At 42.7% G+C, this 18,865-nt stretch overlaps 1 protein-coding gene across 2 annotated transcripts in view; it reads left to right on the top strand.

The window, feature by feature from the left end:
• Window positions 1–18,865, top strand: part of LOC118362784 (cation channel sperm-associated auxiliary subunit beta-like) — a 45,051-nt gene that overhangs the window by 1,686 nt on the left and 24,500 nt on the right. Inside the window, exons 2-9 of one of the 2 annotated variants that reach the window (XM_035743387.2) lie at window positions 106–172; window positions 5,091–5,248; window positions 5,490–5,639; window positions 5,775–5,829; window positions 11,008–11,127; window positions 13,926–14,078; window positions 15,122–15,211; window positions 15,623–15,753. In XM_035743387.2, the coding sequence (XP_035599280.1) occupies window positions 106–172; window positions 5,091–5,248; window positions 5,490–5,639; window positions 5,775–5,829; window positions 11,008–11,127; window positions 13,926–14,078; window positions 15,122–15,211; window positions 15,623–15,753 (924 nt within the window). The remainder of the gene's footprint in view (window positions 1–105; window positions 173–5,090; window positions 5,249–5,489; window positions 5,640–5,774; window positions 5,830–11,007; window positions 11,128–13,925; window positions 14,079–15,121; window positions 15,212–15,622; window positions 15,754–18,865) is intronic. The other variant, XM_035743388.2, reaches the window with a different exon arrangement.

Genomic DNA, 18,865 nt, shown 5'->3' with positions numbered 1-18,865 from the left:
CCCAATGTGTCCTAAAACGTAGATTTTGGCTTGTGAAAACGCATTTTGTTCTGTAGCTAACTAATAATGAATGACACAAATTACATTTCCTAATCTTTTGTATAGGTGACCCAGGTTTTATTCATCATAACCATTTTGTTAGTCAGGGTGCAGTTTGGAACCACCATATCAGGTAAGCTGATCACATTGTGTCAAAGAAAGTAGCTAGTTTTAAAAGGACATTCTACTCCAAAATAATGTCTTACCAGGCATGGTGTGTATTTATTTATTTGGACAGTGAAGCTAAAATGTTGAATTTTGCTCTATAGTATACTCCAGCATTTTGGATTCGAGATCACATGTTCCATATGAGGAGACAGTAAATTATGTCCCTTTTTTTTCTTTTACTCTTTAGAAATGAATGCACTTTATGTATTTGGTCCCCTAGGGATGTGCTCCAATACAATACAGCAATGATAGGTTTGTTTGAAACAATTTGGTTTGATTAGAGAAGAATTGATGCGATACGATGCACAACATTTGTTGCAAAAACACATTCATTTTCCATGAGCTGGGCCTCTGAGCTGGATCTGTCTGAGTTGACTTCTGTGTGTAAATGATGTATGTCTATGGTGTATGTACTATGTAGGCAGCTGTGCAGAGCCACAGGGGAGACTAGGCATCTACCACCCCACTACTACTATCAAATTAGGGGGAGGGGGGGCAATGTAGCCTCTTTTTTTTTCCCCCCTCCCACTTTGGTTTTGAAATCACCCACTAATTAACTTGTAATTTTTTGCAATTTAAGTGTTTGTGCTAGTAATGAATCGATATTTATCATTTACAAATAAGCTATGGCATAGCCAATAAGGCACAACTTTGGATTTCACCCCCCATCTCAAAATTGAATGGTTTTGATCAATTGTAGGTTTTTACAGAGTAATCTTCTGCTTCGGGCCATGCAGTGTGCCTCGCAAAATTGATTGCTGTCCTCGTTATGAAATTATCAACTTTACCCTGTACATCTAAAAATGGCACAGTATTTGCAATTGTACACAGCGTTTCCTTATACATTAGCTCCAGTGAAATGTCTCCACACATCAGTGTGAAGGAAAAGCAGCCAACAAGTGCTCAGCATATGTGGGAACTCCTTCAAGGCTTATGGAAAAGCATTCCAGGTGAAGCTGGTTGAGAGAATGCCAAGAGTGTGCAAAGCTGTAATCAAGTCAAAGTGTGGCTATATGAAGAATCTCAAATATAAAATATATATTGATTTGTTTAACACTTTTTTGGGTACTACATGATTACATATGTGTTATTTCATAGTTTTGTTGTCTTCACTATTATTGTAGAATGTAAAAAAAATTAAGAAAAGCCCTTGATTGAGTAGGTGTTCTAAAACTTTTGACCGGTAGTGTAAGTCAATAACTGTCAATTGTTCCATGGATGTGTGAGTGAATGGGTGTATGTGTCTGTGCATATGAAGGGGAGAGAGAGGAGGATGAATATGTATAGGAGGGCGGGAGAGAATAGGTGTGCAGAGGCATGGAGTATATGTTGTGTGTGAATGTAAGAGAATGGATGTGTAGAGGGGTGTGGGTGTGTTTGAGAAAAGAGGAGGGGGGGAGAAGATGGAGGTTGGGATAAACTTGGCCTGGCTGGGTAAGGGAAGGAGGGTAGGTGATAAGCTTGGCTTGGGGGGGCTAAGGATGGGAGGGGGAACAAGCTTGGCTTGGGGGGGGGGGGTAAGGATGGGAGGTGGGGAAAAGCTTGACTTGGTTAGGGTTAAATGGGGGAGAGCAGGGAGGGTGGTGCAGAGAGATGGGTTTGGGATGGGGGGGGGTTCTTCATTTTTTTATGACTTGTAAAATTAATAAGAGATCTGGACAGATAGGAAAGGAAGTCGAAGTATTATTATTTGTCATTACAACTGCGATGTAATGGTGGTTATTGGTGATAATAGAGAGAAATTATGTCCAGGGGATTGGGATGGGGTGATTGGGAGGGCATCAGACACTTCTCTGAGGTGTGCTTGGGTCCTCCACTCATCCCATTTCAGTCTCTTGGAGGACCCACTCACCCCAAGTAGACCCTCACCAGCCAATATACTTACATTTACCTTAAGGTAATCCAAACCAACCACAATACTTATGTGGTAGTCTTTCTTCAAATGTACAGTATGTACAATGTACGTACAGTGCATTCGGAAAATATTCAAAACCCTTACTTTTTCAACATTTTGTTTACGTTACAGCCTTGTTCTAAAATGGATTAAAGTGGTTTGTTTTTTTCCTCGTTAATCTACACACAATACCCCATAATGACAATGCAAAAACAGGTATCGCATATTTAAAAATTGACAGGCTCTGCAGAGACGAATGGGAGAAACTCTCCAAATACAGGTGTGCCAAGCTTGTAGCGTCATACCAAAGCAGACCCGAGGCTGTAATTGCTGCCAACGATGCTTCAACAAAGTACTGAGTAAAGGGTCTGAATACTTATGTAAATGTTATATAATTTTTTGCGATACCTGTTTTTGCTTTGTCATTATGGGGTATTGTGTGTAGATTGATGAGGGGGAAAACTTTTATCAATTTTAGAACAAGGCTGTAACTTAACAAAATGTGCACTGTAAAGATAACTTTATTCCATTACTTAACAATATGAAAGCAGATTTAATTAAATAGAATAATCTTCCCATAAATCTTACAGGTAAAATAAACCTCTTCAGAATTGTAACGGTTTTCTGGTGAAAGAGAGGCGGACCAAAATGCAGCGTGGTGGTTATTCATGTTTTTAATAAAGATGAACAATAAATAATAAAAATAATTTTAATAAAGATAAACATGAACAGACTAAACAAAACAAGAAAAGTGAAAACCGAAACAGTCCTATCTGGTGCAAACACAGAGACAGGAACAATCACCCAATAGTCAAATAGTGCAGCCTCTCCCACTGCTGCTGCTGCTGCTGCTGCTGCTGCTGCTGCTGTTGCTCCTGCTGCACCTGTCGCTTCTCCTGCTGCTGCTGTTGCTGCTGCCTCTGTTTAGACTGTTTAGACCTCTGTTTAGACAGACTAAACAAAACAAGAAAAGTGAAAACCTAAACAGTCCTATCTGGTGCAAACACAGAGACAGGAACAATCACCCACAAAACCCAACACAAAACAGGCTACCTAAACATGGTTCCCAATCAGAGACAATGACTAACACCTGCCTCTGATTGAGAACCATATCAGGCCAAACATAGAAATAGACAAACCAGACACACAACATAGAATGCCCACCCAGCTCACGTCCTGGCCAACACTATAACAAGGAAAACACATACGAACGATGGACAGAACGTGACAAGAATGGCATGGCTCCCAATGTTTTTGTATTTATTTTCAGTAATACCGATTTGTTCTTAACTAAGACAAAATAATTCATAATTTACTTTTTTCTGCACAACATACAGTACTAGTCAAAAGTTTGGACACACCTACTCATTCCAGGGTTTTTCATTATTTTTTACTATTTTCTACATTGTAGAATAATAGTGAAGACATCAAAACTATAAAATGACACATATGGAATCATGTAGTAACAAAAAAGTGTAAAATCAAAATATATTTGAGATTCTTCAAAGTTGCCAAATGTCCTTTGCTCACTGACAGCTTTGCACACAATTAATGCATTCTGGGAATGTTTATAAAGTCCAAAAGTAATGGGCGGAGTTGGAAAAAAGTATTACGATGTAAATGTACTTTTAATTTGTCTGTGTATATTTCAAGACATGGCATATGAGGGTGCAGTAAGATACCAGATGGGTTGGACAATACATTTCTTATCAATCATTTGCAGCTGACTTGCCCAGTTAAATAAAGCTTACATTTTTTAAAAACGTATCCTTAAAAACTGGAAATCAACCTCCGTTGTTTACGCAATGGAAAGGTCAAACGCTTTACTATCTGAAAATGTAACGTGAGTGGGCGACGGAGAGAAACAAAATCGTGCAGTTTGACGCCATGTGGCAGAAAGTGATACGAGTGCTGGAGATAGGGGCGAGGGTTAGTGGGTATGGGCAGTGATATAGTTGATGTTTTGTATGATGATGTTTTGTGTGTGTATGTTTTGTATTGTTGATAAAATATCAAATAAAATCATGTGAAAAAAAAGACAAAGTAGGCTATAGAGCATTCTCTCACTGCTCTAGAATGTATATCTTCCGTGTTTGGCCTTGGGAGGTGGTACCATTTGGAGGTAATTTTGCGGGTTGGACTCAATCAACTTCATACCCTCGTCATGATTACGGCAGAAAGAAGGAGGATGTTTCCTTTTTTCAGAGGTTTAGTATTTTAAACCTAACTTCTGTTTCCCCTGAAAAACGGATGTGGGGACGACGCTCAGGCGCCTTGTTACGCCTGCTACTTTTAGGTGACGTATTATTGTGGATAATCATTAATTAATTATGAATAATGATGAGTGAGAAAGAGGCATAAATATCTTACCCCCCATTTTTGGTAATGGTGAGAGGTTAGCATGTCTTGGATAATCTTTCTGCACACAGAATCTGCCCACAGGACTTAATCATTCATCATTATTCATCATTCATTCATGGTAATCCATAATCAAGATAGCATCCATATTAATGTAGAAGTATTCAGAAACATATTGTTTTCTTATTTACAATAAAAAGGCACAATACATTGTTTACCATTCATTTCTATTGGTCGCAACATAATCTGAAAGACAACCAAAACAAACTGCAAATGCATCCAACAAGTTTGTAGCGTAACAGGCTTGATGTAGTCATTTCAAAACAGTAAAAGATATGTATGAAAATTACCTAAAATAAAAGGTATTGGCGCCTCATATGATTTAAATTAAATCCAAAATGCTGGACTGTAAGAGACAAATGAAACGTTTTAGCTTCACTGTCCAAATAAATATGCAGTGGCGTGTACATATGCATCAATCCCAAATGAATGGAAAAGATAGGCACCATTTAATTCCACCAATTTTGATGATTTCTAGGGCTGTTATTTGCATTGGATGTGAACAGATTACTGTTTTTCTAGCTGGCAGACTTCTTTTGATTTATTCTTTACATGACGTTGATGCACTTAGACCCAGATGAACCAGAAGACACAGATGAACCAAATGACACAGATGAACCAGATGACACCGATGAACCAGATGACCCAGAGCAACAGAAACTATTTCAGTGTGTGTCAGGAAATATGGATAGCAAAAGGGTTCGACTGTACCTCGGCCTGGACAATCTGGTATGTTGCTCCAGCAGCTCTCATCAAACATCTGGCGCCCCCATTGTGTTGCCTGGAACAAATGCTGTGTCCAAGAATTATGATGAATACTTTTAGGGCCAGTTTCCGTGACCCAGATAAAGCCTCATTCTAGATTTAAAAGCCATGTTCAATGGAAAACGTACAAAGTAACTTTTCAGGGGGGGAAAACAAACCATTCTAATTTGTCCGTCCTTGTGATTGCCATTCTCATTCATTCCAGGTGGTGGATTGCATGCTACGGAAGAAACCAGGCGGCTCAGCTAGACAGTACCAGAACCAACTGAAGCTCTACACATCATCTGGTCTCCTGCCCACCATGGCCATCTATAACAGCACTAACTCAGCCACCTTCTCCTTTAAATTAATTATGGTGAGATGGGCTAAGATTAGGATTAAATGGTACATACAACAAAATAAATTGTCTCAGTAATTACTTGAATTCAATGACTTTCTACTTCTATCTGTTTCTCTTATGTGTTATGTGTGCTTTCCCTCTGCTTGTTAGAATGCATCCACCTGGAGAGTGAACGTCCCCAGATACAACATAACTATCAACACAGGTGTCATTATTTCTCATTTATGAGCCGATCTATTAGTCTGGGAACCAGTCTTTAGCTAACATTCCACTCCTGTCATTTGCCTAAGAGAATCTCAACGGTCAATATGCAGCTGGATTTCCAGCGGAGTTGCTCATTGGTTGTTGGAAATAACATATTGTATATATAATATTTTCCATGACAACATGTGGAGCCTCAAATAGAATTACAACAAAGTACAAAAAATAAACATTGAGCTTTTATAATTTTCTAGCGGAAAGATTGTAATTGCAGTATGTATTTAGTTTTAGAATTTAGAAGTGAGCTAGCAACTTTTTACAGACTGGGTTTCATCTGGACAACAACAAACTGTTGCTTAGCAACCAGACACCAAAAGTGAAATAGTTCCAAAATGTGCTTTAAAAGAACGAGTTCCAATATTTGCATAACCTTTGATTGGAGGATAGCTATGACTGTTACCGAATCAGGATCACATCCTCTGATCTTTAAATTTTTTTAAAAAAAAGATCACCTTTATTTAACAGGCAGGCCAGTTGAGAACAAAGTTCTAATTTACAACTGCGACCTGGCCAAGATAAAGCAAATCAGTGCGACAAAAACAACAACAGAGTTACACACAAGTTAAACAAACATTCAGTCTGTAACACAATATAAAAATCTATGTACATTGTGTGCAAATGTAGTAAGATTAGGGAGGGAAGGCAATAAATAGGCCGTAGAGTCTAAATAATTACAATTTAGCATTAACACTGGAGTGATAGACGTGCAAGTAGAGATACTGGGGTGCAAAAGAGCAACAAAAAAATAACAATATGGGGATGAGGTAGTTGGGTTTGCTATTTACAGATGGGCTGTGTACAGGTACAGTGATTGGTAAGCTGCTCTGACAGCTGATGCTTAAAGTTAGAGAGGGAGATATAAGTCTCCAGCTCCAGTGATTCTTGCAATTCGTTCCAGTCATTGGCAGCAGAAAACAAGGAGGAAAGGTGGCCAAAGTAGGTGTTGGCTTTGGTGATGACCAGTGAAATAAACTTGCTGGAGCGTGTGCTACGGTTGGGTGTTTCTATGGTGACCAGTGAGCTGAGATAAGGCGGGGCTTTACCTAGCAAAGACCTGGAGCCATTGGGTTTGGCGACGAATATGTGGCGAGGGCCAGCCAACAAGAGCATACAGGTCGCAGTGGTGGGTACTATATGGGGCTTTGGTAACAAAATGATTGGCACTGTGATAGACTACATACAATTTGCTGAGTAGAGTGTTGGAGACTATTTTGTAAATGACATCGCCGAAGTCAAGGATCTGTAGTATAGTCAGTTTTACAAGGGTATGTTTGGCAGCATGAGTGAAGGAGGCTTTGTTGCGAAATAGGAAGCCGATTCTAGATTTAACTTTGGATTGGAGATGCTTAATGTGAGTCTGGAAGGAGAGTTTACAGTCTAGCCAGACACCTAGGTATTTGTAGTTGTCCACATATTCTAGGTCAGAACCGTCCAGATGATGAGTGATGCTAGTGGGCAGCAATCGGTTGAAGAGCATGCATTTAGTTTTACTAGCATTTAAAAGCAGCTGGAGGCCACGGAAGGAGTTTTGTATGGCATTAATGCTCGTTTGGAGGTTTGTTAACAGTGTCCAAAGAAGGGCCAGATGTATACAGAATGGTGTCGTTTGCGTAGAGGTGGATCAGAGAATCACCAGCAGCAAGAGTGACATCATTGATATATACAGAGAAGAGAATTGTCCCTAGAATTTAACCATGTGGCACCCCATAGAGACTGCCAGAGGTCCGGACAACAGGCCCTCCGATTTGACACAGCAAAGAGAAGTAGTTAGTGAACCAGGCGAGACAGTCATTTGAGAAACCAAGGCTGTTGAGTCTGCCGATAAGAATGCGGTGATTGACAGAGTCGAAAGCCTTGGCCAGGTCGATGAAGACGGCTGCACAGTACTGTCTTTTATCGATGGCGGTTATGATATCGTCTAGGACCTTGAGCGTGGCTGAGGTGCACCCATGACCAGTTTGGAATCCAGATTGCATAGCGGAGAAGGTACGGTGGGATTCGAAATGGTCGGTGATCTGTTTGTTAACTTGGCTTTCGAAGACTTTAGAAAGGCAGGGCAGGATGGATATAGGTCTATAACAGTTTATAGAGTGTCTCCCCCTTTGAAGAGGGGGATGACCGCAGTTGCTTTCCAATCTTTGGGGATCTCAGGCGATAAGAAAGAGGTTGAACAGGCTAGGAATAGGGGTTGCAAAACTTTCGGCGGATAATTTTAGCCCAGCTGATTTGTAGGGTTCCAGATTTTGCAGCTCTTTCAGAACATCAGCTGTCTGGATTTGAGTAAAAGAGAAGGGGGGCTTGAGCAAGTTGCTGCGGGTGGTGCATAGCTGTTGGCCGTGGTAGGGGTAGCCAGGTGGAAAGCATGGCCAGCCGTAGAAAAATGCTTGTCAAAATTATCGATGATCGTAGATTTATCGGTGGTGACAGTGTTTCCTAGCCTCAGTGCAGTGGGCAGCTGGGAGCAGGTGCTCTTATGCTCCATGGACTTTACAGTATCCCAACAAAAATTTGTAATTAGTGCTACAGGATGCAAATTTCTGTTTGAAAAAGCTAATCTTATATTGGTTGTGTATGTGTATATGTGTATATTGTGTATATTGGTTTCTGACTTCCCTGACTTCCCTTGCATATCGCGGGGGCTATTCAATGCTAATGCAGTACGCCACAGGATGCTGGTCAAGGGCAGTCAAGTCTGGGGTGAACCAAGGGCTATATCTGTTCTTAGTTCAACATTTTTAGAAAGGGGCATGCTTATTTAAGATGGTGAGGAAAGCACTTTAAATAGCAACCAGGCATTCTCTACTGACGAGATGAGGTCATTATCTGTTTTAGAGAGAGTTTGACAGTGATGAGGGATGGTCGTTTGACCGCGGACCCATTACGGACACAGGCAATGAGGCAGTGATCGCTGAGATCCTGGTTGAAGACAGCAGAGGTGTATTTAGAGGTCACGTTGGTCTGGATGATATCTATGAGGGTGCCAATAGTTATGGATTTAGGGTTGTACCTGGTAGGTTCCTTGATAATTTGTGTGAGATTGAGGGCATCTAGTTTAAGCATATCCCAGTTTATGTCACCTAACAGTACGCACTCTGAAGATAGATGGGGGCAATCAATTCACATATGGTGTCCAGGGCACAGCTGGGGGCTGAAGGTGGTCTATAACAAGCGGCAACGGTGAGAGACTTATTTCTGGAAAGGTGGATTTTTAAAAGTAGAAGCTCAAATTGTTTGGGCACAGACCTGGATAGTATGACAAAACTCTGCATGCTCGCTCTGCAGTAGATTGCAACACCGCCCCCTTTGGCAGTTCTATCTTGTCAGAAAATGTTGTAGTTGGGGATGGAAATTTCAGAATTTTTGGTGGCCTTCCTAAACCAGGATTCAGACACAGCTAGGACATCAGGGTTGGCGGAGTGTACAAAAATAGTGAATAAAACAAACTTAGGGAGGAGGCTTATGATGTTAACATGCATGAAACCAAGGCTTTTACGGTTACAGAAGTCAACAAATGAGAGCGCCGGGTAAATAGGTGTGGTGCTGGGGGCTACAGGACCTGGGTTAACCTTTACATCACCAGAAGAACAGAGGAGGATTAGGATAAGGGTACGGCTAAAGGCTTTAAGAACTGGTCGTCTAGTGCGTTGGGAACAGAGAATAAAAGGAGCCGATTTCTGGGCGTGGTAGAATAGATTCAGGGCATAATGTACAGACAAGGGTATGGTCGGATGTGAGTACAGTGGAGGTAAACCTGGGCATTGAGTGACGATGAGAGAGGTTGTGTCTCTGGAGGCACCAGTTAAGCTAGGTGAGGTCTCCACGTGTGTGGGGGTGGGACAATAGAGCTATCTAAGGCATGTTGGGTGGGACTGGGGGCTCTACAGTGAAATAAAACAATAATAACTAACCAAAACAGCAGTAGACAAGGCATATGCCCCTGAACAGGCAGTTAACCCACTGTTCCTAGGCCGTCATTGAAAATAAGAATTTGTTCTGAACAGACTTGCCTAGTTATATAAAGGTTAAATAAATAAATATTGATATTAGGGAGAGGCATGTGTAGCCGAGTGATCATAGGGTCCAATGAGCAGCAATTAGGTGAGTCAGGGAGCCGTTCGGTAGTTGCTGCAACGCTAGGCGAGCTGGAGACACAGCGATTCAGAAAGCTAGCGGGCCGGGGCTAGCAGATGGGTCTTCGACAACATCGCAACGGAAAAGCCTGTTGAAACCACCTCGGACGATTACGTCGGCAGACCAGTCGTAATGGATCGGCGGGGCTCCATGTCGGCTATAAAGGGCCCAGGCCAATTGGCAAAAGAGGTATTGAAGCCCAAGAATTCGCTGGTAGACCTCTTCGGCTAGCCGGGAGAGGCTAACTGGTGCTTGCTTCGGGACAGAGGCGTTAGCCAGCAGTAGCCCTCGGTTGCAGCTAGCTAGCTGCCATGATCCGGCGTAATGGTCCAGAGCTTGCGTCAGGAATCCGGTGATGTGGTAGAGAAAAAGCAGTCCGATATGCTCTGGGTTGATATTGCGCCTGCAAACTGGCAGGTATTGGCACGTGCTGAAGCTGGCTGGTGTCCGAGGTAACGGTGAAGACCGCAGCAATGGCTAACTAGCTAGTAGCTAGTTATCTGGCTAGCTTCAGATTGGGGTTCCGGTTCTAAAGTATAAAAAATAGCATATCCGTACCACATTGGGTGAGGCAGGTTGCAGGAAAGTATATTCAGTTTGTAGATGGAAAGTGAGATTAAAATATATACGAAAAAACTAGGACTATTTACACGGGACAAGACAAACACACATCCGACTGCTACGCCATCTTGGATTCTGATAGGTGATCTCAAGCTCATTAATGATAGAATGGCCTTTCTTCAATCTTCAAATATGAAAAGTCTCTTTGGCAAATGACAGGAGTGCCAAGGAGTGGAATGTTAGCTAAAAAGACTGGTACCCAGGCTACCCAGCTATTACTTGAAGACCAAGGCTACTTGAAATATTGACATACTACTACAATATCTACTTGCAGCAGCCCTTCACAGGCTTGATTGGCCTATTTAAACCTGTCTTCTCCCTCTCTGCACCTCTTTCTCTGTCTCTCCTCTCCCGCCCCCCATTCCCCTAGTGGCAGCACCTGTGGATGAGTGGTATGTGGAATTCAGTATGTTCCATGGCTTCTCTATGTTCAGCAGCAAGGGATCCATCCTGGACACACTGAAGGGAACACTACTGGACGTGGCCAGAGGTTGGACTAGGGGACGGAAGGGCCTATTGTGATTCTGTGACAAAGCACTGGGTGTTTTGAATGTGGATATTTTTGCCAATGACTAGAGAAAATAGTGTACTCTGATTAATTGCGGTGCCGGTTTACCTCTAGGTGGCAATCTTTTCTTTATGATCATAACGCCGGATATCTGAGAAGAGATGGGGTTTTCCACAATGATAATATGGTTAAAGGCATTGATAGTATTTCCTATATTATCTATCTATGCCCTATTAACATTTTACATTGTTATATTAAATTAAATTCAGCAGATGCTTTTATCCAGAGCGACTTACAGTTAGTAAGTCAGTTAGACTTACATTAAAGGGGCATTCTGGGGCCTCCCGGGTGGCGCAGCAGTCTAAGGCACTGCATGAGGCATCACTACAGACCCAGATTTGATCTCAGGCTGTATCACAGCTGGACGTGACATGGAGACGCATGAGGTGGCACACAATTGGCCCAGCGTTGTGCGGTTTAGGGGAGGGTTTGGCCGGCTGAGATTTCCTTGTCCTATCGCGCTATAGCGACTCCTTGTGGCGAGCCCGGTGCCTGCAAGCTGACTGCGGTCGCCACCTTGACGGTGTTTCTTCCAACACATTGGTGTGGCTAGCTTCCGGGTAAAGCGAGCAGTTTCAAGAAGCAGTGGGGCTTGGCAGGGTCGTGTTTCGGAGGACAACTTCTCCCGAGTTCATAGGGGAGTTGCAGCGATGGGACAAGACTGTACCAATTGGGGGGGTAAATGTAAAAAAAAAAATAAGGAACAATCTGCAGTTGATACATCCATTTTTAGACTTACAAATGAATGATATACAGTGGGGCAAAAAAGTATTTAGTCAGCCACCAATTGTGCAAGTTCTCCCACTTAAAAGATGAGAGGCCTGTAATTTTCATCATAGGTACACTTCAACTATGACAAACAAAATGAGAAAAAAAAATCCAGAAAATCACATTGTAGGATTTTTTATGAATTTATTTGCAAATGATGGTGGAAAATAAGTATTTGGTCAATAACAAAAGTTTATCTCAATACTTTGTTATATACCCTTTGTTGGCAATGACAGAGGTCAAACGTTTTCACAAGTCTTCACAAGGTTTTCACACACTGTTGCTGGTATTTTGGCCCATTCCTCCATGCAGATCTCCTCTAGAGCAGTGATGTTTTGGGGCTGTTGCTGGGCAACATGGACTTTCAACTCCCTCCAAAGATTTTCTATGGGGTTGACATCTGGAGACTGGCTAGACGACTCCAGGACCTTGAAATGCTTCTTACGAAGCCACTCCTTCGTTGCCCGGGAGGTGTGTTTGGGATCATTGTCATGCTGAAAGACCCAGCCACGTTTCATCTTCAATGCCCTTGCTGATGGAAGGAGGTTTTCACTCAAAATCTCACGATACATGGCCCCATTCATTCTTTCCTTTACATGGATCAGTCGTCCTGGTCTCTTTGCAGAAAAACAGCCCCAAAGCATGATGTTTCCACCCCCATGCTTCACAGTAGGTATGGTGTTCTTTGGATGCAACTCAGCATTCTTTGTCCTCCAAACACGACGAGTTGAGTTTTTACCAAAAAGTTATATTTTGGTTTCATCTGACCATATGACATTCTCCCAATATTCTTCTGGATCATCCAAATGCTCTCTAGAAAACTTCAGACGGGCCTGGACATGTACTGGCTTAAGCAGGGGGACACGTCTGGCACTGCAGGATTTGAGTCCCTGGCGGCGTAGTGTGTTACTGATGGTAGGCTTTGTTACTTTGGTCCCAGCAGGTCATTCACTCGGTCCCCCCGTGTGGTTCTGGGATTTTTGCTCACCGTTCTTGTGATGAGATCTTGCGATCTCTTGGGGTGAGATCTTGCATGGAGCCCCAGATCGAGCGAGATTATCAGTGGTCTTGTATGTCTTCCATTTCCTAATAATTCCTCCCACAGTTGATTTCTTCAATACAAGCTGCTTACCTATTGCAGATTCAGTCTTCCCAGCCTGGTGCAGGTCTACAATTTTGTTTCTGGTGTCCTTTGGCAGCTCTTTTGTCTTGGCCATAGTGGAGTTTGGAGTGTGACTGTTTGAGGTTGTGGACAGGTGTCTTTTATTCTGATAACAAGTTCAAACAGGTGCCATTAATACAGGTAACGAGTGGAGGACAAGAGGAGCCTCTTAAAGAAGAAGTTACAGGTCTGTGAGAGCCAAAAATCTTGCTTGTTTGTAGGTGACCAAATACTTATTTTCCACCATAATTTGCAAATAAATTCATTAAAAATCCTACAATGTGATTTTCTGGATTTTTCTTTCTCATTTTGTCTGTCATAGTTGAAGTGTACCTATGACGAAAATTTACAAGCCTCTCTCATCTTTTTAAGTGGGAGAACTTGCACAATTGGTGGCTGACTAAATATTGTTTTGCCCCACTGTATAACCATTGATTCTTGAAGAATATAACTTATAAATGCCCCGTGCTTAGTTCAACTGTCAAAGCCCATCAGAAAGCTTGTTTTACTCAAATGTGTAAACATTGTAAAAAAATAAAAACACTGTATAGCCTTAAAACATGTTTAAAACAACAATGTTGATATCTTCGATGGGCAGTCCTTGTATACATAGCTCTCTATGAATTTGAGAGTGGTTACATTTCTCCAGGTCCATCCCTCAGCTTTTTAACAAAAAACATTGTTATTGTTTCAACTAATGATTGCCCTTTTAAGGTTGTATCTTAGCAGTATGAGTGTGAATTTCAATAAGTTTGTCAGAATTGCATTGGCCATGGCATCTCTCCCTTAGAGCCCATCCTGCAGTGGACGATAGGGGAGGAGTTGTCGTCTCGTATCATTGAACCACATCTCCACCGGGTCTTGCAACTACAGGTCAGCCAGAGTCCCTGTGCCGGTGATGTGGCCGTGTTGGCACCTGTCTTCGCTCCAGGAGGACACACAGGTGAGGAAGACATACTGTATACACACACACACACACACACACACACACACACACACACACACACACACACACACACACACACGTTATGACAAACAACATACTTTAACTATAGAGAACTAACTGCAGACAAACAGGCCATTGATGCCCTGTGTATACACTCACCAGCCAGTTTATTAGGTACACCCTAGTACCGGTTCGGATCCACCTTTGCCTTCAGAACAGCCTGAATTCTTCAGGCATTCTACAAGGCGTCAGAAACGTTTTATGGCGATGTTGGTCCAGGCTGACGCGATGGCATCACAGAGTTGCTGCAGATTGGACGGCGGTACATTCATGCTGCTAACAGTCCGTTCCATCTCAACCCAAAGATGCTCTGTTCAGTTGAGGTCTGGGGACTGCGAAGGCCACTCAAGTAAACTGAAGTCGCTGTCAATGTTTTTCCATCCATGACAAGGATTGACGGGTTGTGTGTTCCGAGATGCCGTTCTACACACCACATCTGTACTGAGCCGTTATTTGTCTGTTTGTGGCCCGCCTGTTAGCTTGCACAATTCTTGCCATTCTCGTTCGACCTCTCTCATCAACAAGCTGTTTTCGCCCACAGTACTGCCGCTGACTTGATGTTTACCAATTCTTGGTAGAGCCTAGACACTGTCGTGCGTGAAAAGCCCAGGAGGGTGGCCGTTTCTGAGATACCGGCTCACCTGGCACCGACGATCATACCACGCTCAAAGTCACTTAAGTCACTCGTTTTGCCCATTGTAACGGTCAATCGAACATTAACTGAATACCTCGATGTCTGTCTGCCTGGCCACTGATCCAAAAATTGATGCTTTTGCGCAGGGGTAGAATTAGAAGAAAAATCACTGTAACATCACTGGTAATTTAGCTTGAAAGCAATTTGCACTTGTTAAAATTAGTTTCACATGGGGATCTCAGTTCTCAAACATTCCAATTCAATTCTACCCCTGCTTGTACTCATTCATAGGACTTTGTCCGTGATCATTACTGAGGTCTTCTGTCCTCTCCCATTGTAACTGTAGGGGTGATTCTCAGTGTCACCAGATCTGCCTTCACCGCTCAGGGACGATGGTTCAACGCCACAAGATCACTATGTAGCTTGATCAATGAAGGTAGAGCATCTTATCTATCACGTTGCAGCTTTGATATATACTGTATTACTTAGAATTGTATTTCAACATCCCTTATTCTGCTGTTTGATACACAACGATACAGTGAGTGAGTGTGTTGTACAGTAGTTTTCAGTGCATTGTCTTTAGCCGGTCCTGTATTATTTGGTTATTGATACCATTTTCACACACCTAAGGTGAGCCGAGCTGAGAGATCGCTTGAAAAGGGCCTTAATGGCTGTTCTCATTGTCCTCTACAGTGTGTATGTCTGGCTGCTGACCAGTCTCTTGATGTTCCACAGTGTGTGTCTGGCTGTGCAGGGAACTAACTTTTTCTGACTTACTGATCCCCCACTGTCTGTGTGTGTGTGCGCGTGCATGTGTGTGTGTGTAACTGACCTGCTATCTCCACAGTGTGTGTGTCTGGCTGTGCGGGGATCTCCATCGTGGACCTGAAGCTGACCAACTGTCACCTGTTCCTGCTGACCAACCGGGGGCTCTTCATCAGCCAGGATCTCCTTTCCCCTGTCACAGGCACTCTCAATGTACTAGACACACACACACACACACACACACACACACACACACACACACACACACACACACACACACACACACACACACACACACACACACACACACACACACACACACACACACACACACACACACACACACTCATTTACACCATTAAAGATGGCACTGGGGGGGGCTGCTGTTTTATGAGCTCTTAATTAACCTACCGTGCTATTTTGTTCGCTTTTTTGCATTTTGTGGAACATATTTTGTACATAGTGTTGCTGCTACCGTCTCTTATGACCGAAAAGAGCTTCAGGAAATTAGAACAGCGATTACTCACCTTGAACTGGACGAAGAATTTCTCTTTAATGAGTCGGACAAGAGGGATTTACTCCAGATACCCGAACAGAAACCTCATCCCAGTCATATGCAGGAGAAAAAGACGGAAGAGGTTTCCCGGAAAGAGATCGGGTGCCTTGTGAGGATCTGCCGAAGAGTGGCTTATCTGCCTTTGCTATACAATCTCTGGATAATAAATTGGACGAACTATATCCTACCAACGGGACATTAAAAACTGTAATATCTTATGTTTCACTGAGTCGTAGCTGAACAATGACATGAGTAACATACAGCTGGTGGGCTATACACTGTACCGGCAGGATAGAATAGCAGTCTCTGGTAAGACAAGGGGTGGCGGTCAATGTATATTTGTAAACAACAGCTGGTGCTCGATATCTAAGGAAGTCTCGAGGTTTTGCTCGCCTGAGGTAGAGTACCTGTTGATAAGCTGTAGACCATACTATCTACTTAGAGAGTTTTCATCTGTATTTTTCGTAGCTGTCTACATACCACTACAAACCGATGCTGCCAAAAAGACCGCACTCAATAAGCTGTATACAGCTATAAGCAAACAGGCGGAGATCTTAGTGGCCGGGGACTTTAATGCAGGGAAACTTAAATCAGTTTTACCTCATTTCTACCAGCATGTTTAATGTGCAACCAGAGGGAAAAAACTCTAGACCACCTTTACTCCACACACAGAGATGCATACAAAGCTCTCCCTCACCCTCCATTTGGCAAATCTGACCATAATTCTATCCTCCTGATTCCTGCTTACAAGCAAATATTAAAGCAGGAATCACCAGTGACTCGGTCAATAAAAAAGTGGTCAGATGAAGCAGATGCTAAGCTACAGGTCTGTTTTGCTAGCACAGACTGGAATATGTTCTGGGATTCTTCCAATGGCAATGAGAAGTACACCACATCAGTCACTGGCTTCATCAATAAGTGCATAGGTGACGTCGTCCCCACCGTGACTGTCGTACAATACCCCAACCAGAAACCATGGATTACAGGCAATATCCGCAAATGGGTAAAGGGTAGAGCTGCCACTTTAAAGGAGCGGGACTATAACCCGGAAGCCTATAAGAAATCCCACTATGCCCCCACCGAACCATCAAACAGGCAAGCGTCAATACAGGACTAAGATCGAAACATACTACACCAGCTACGACGCTCATTGGCTGTGGCAGGGAATGCAAACTATTACAGACTACAAAGGGAAGCACAGATGAGAGCTGCCCAGTGACATGAGCCTACCAGACGAGCTAAATTACTTCTATGCTTGCTTCGAGACATGTAACACTGAAACATGCATGAGAGCAAATGGACAAGCCCTATATACCAGGCGGTGTCAGAGGAAGGCCCTAAAAATGGTCAGACTCCAGCAACCCTAGTCCTAGACTGTTCTCTCTGCTATTGCACGGCAAGCGGTACCGGAGCGCCAAGTCTAGGTCCAAGAGGCTTCTTCTATAAACAGCTTCTTCCCCCAAGCCATAAGACTACTGAGCATCTAATCAAATGGCTACCAAGACTACTTGCACCCCCCTTTACGCTGCTGCTACTCTTTCTTATTGTCTATGCATAAATCACTTTAATAACTCTACCCACATGTATATATTACCTTAATTACCTCGACTAACCGGTGCCACCGCACATTGACTCTGTACCGGTACCCCCTGTATATAGCCTCGCTATTGTTATTTTACTGCTCCTCTTTAATTATTTGTTACTTTTATTTATTTTATTTTGTAGGTATTTTTCTTTAAACTGCATTGTTGGTTAAGGGCTTGTAAAGTAAGCATTTCACTGGCTCTGTTGTATTTTGCGCATGTGACAAATAACATTTTATTTGACTTTGTGCACAGAGCCATTTGATTGGCATGAACATTCTTTATGGTCCTTACTACCATAATTGCCTGACTATTAAGCGCACCTGAATATAAACCGCACCCACTGAATTATAAAAAATATGTATTTTGTACATAAATAAGCCGCACATGTCTATAAGCCGCAGGTGCCTACCGTACATTGAAACAAATGAACTTTACACAGCCTTTAAACGAAACATGGCTTGTAACAAAAATAAATAGGCTTTAACGAAACACGGCTTGTAACAAAATTAAAACAGTAGCCTACCAAGCCTCCTCCTGTGCACTGAAACCACTGAAGTCATCTCCTTCGGTGTCGGAGTTGAATAGCCTCAGAATTGCTTCATCTGATGTTGGATCGTTTTCATTGTCGCTCTCATCACTTTCATTCCGGGGCAAATACCCTGCTGAGCTCATGCTGCCCCTTCAACATGCAGCAGTCCAGCCTTTCGAAACCCGTTGATGATAGTGGATTTTTTGACAATGCTCCACACTGTCAGGACCCACTGGCAGACTTGACCATAAGTTAAGAATTTGTTCTTAAATGACTTGCCTGGTTAAATAAAGGTAAAATAAATTTTTACATTTTTTTTAAAAGTTGCTCTTCGCATGCGGCCCGTTTTAGTGAAGGATTTCTCCCCACTTGTCATCCAAGCCTCCCTCCCACTGAACACGGAGCGCCACCTTAAATGCACGATTTACACTGATGTCCAGTGGCTGCAAATACTTTGGGCCATCTGCTTTTCTTCCCTCTGAAAGGTTTGTTGTCTTTTTGCACTGAGTCAGTTCCTCACGCTGCTGTTTACAAAGTCTTATAATCGACTCATTAAGGCCAAGCTCCCATGCAGCAGCTCTATTTCTTTTTCCAACAGCCAGATTGATCGCCTTCAACTTGAAAGCTGCATCATATGCATTTCTCCGTGTCTTT

The sequence above is a fragment of the Oncorhynchus keta genome, chromosome 29, assembly GCF_023373465.1.
Source record: "Oncorhynchus keta strain PuntledgeMale-10-30-2019 chromosome 29, Oket_V2, whole genome shotgun sequence".
NCBI lineage: Eukaryota > Metazoa > Chordata > Actinopteri > Salmoniformes > Salmonidae > Oncorhynchus > Oncorhynchus keta.
The sequence above is the reverse complement of the archived record's forward strand: the minus strand, read 5'-3'. Positions and strand labels throughout refer to the sequence as shown.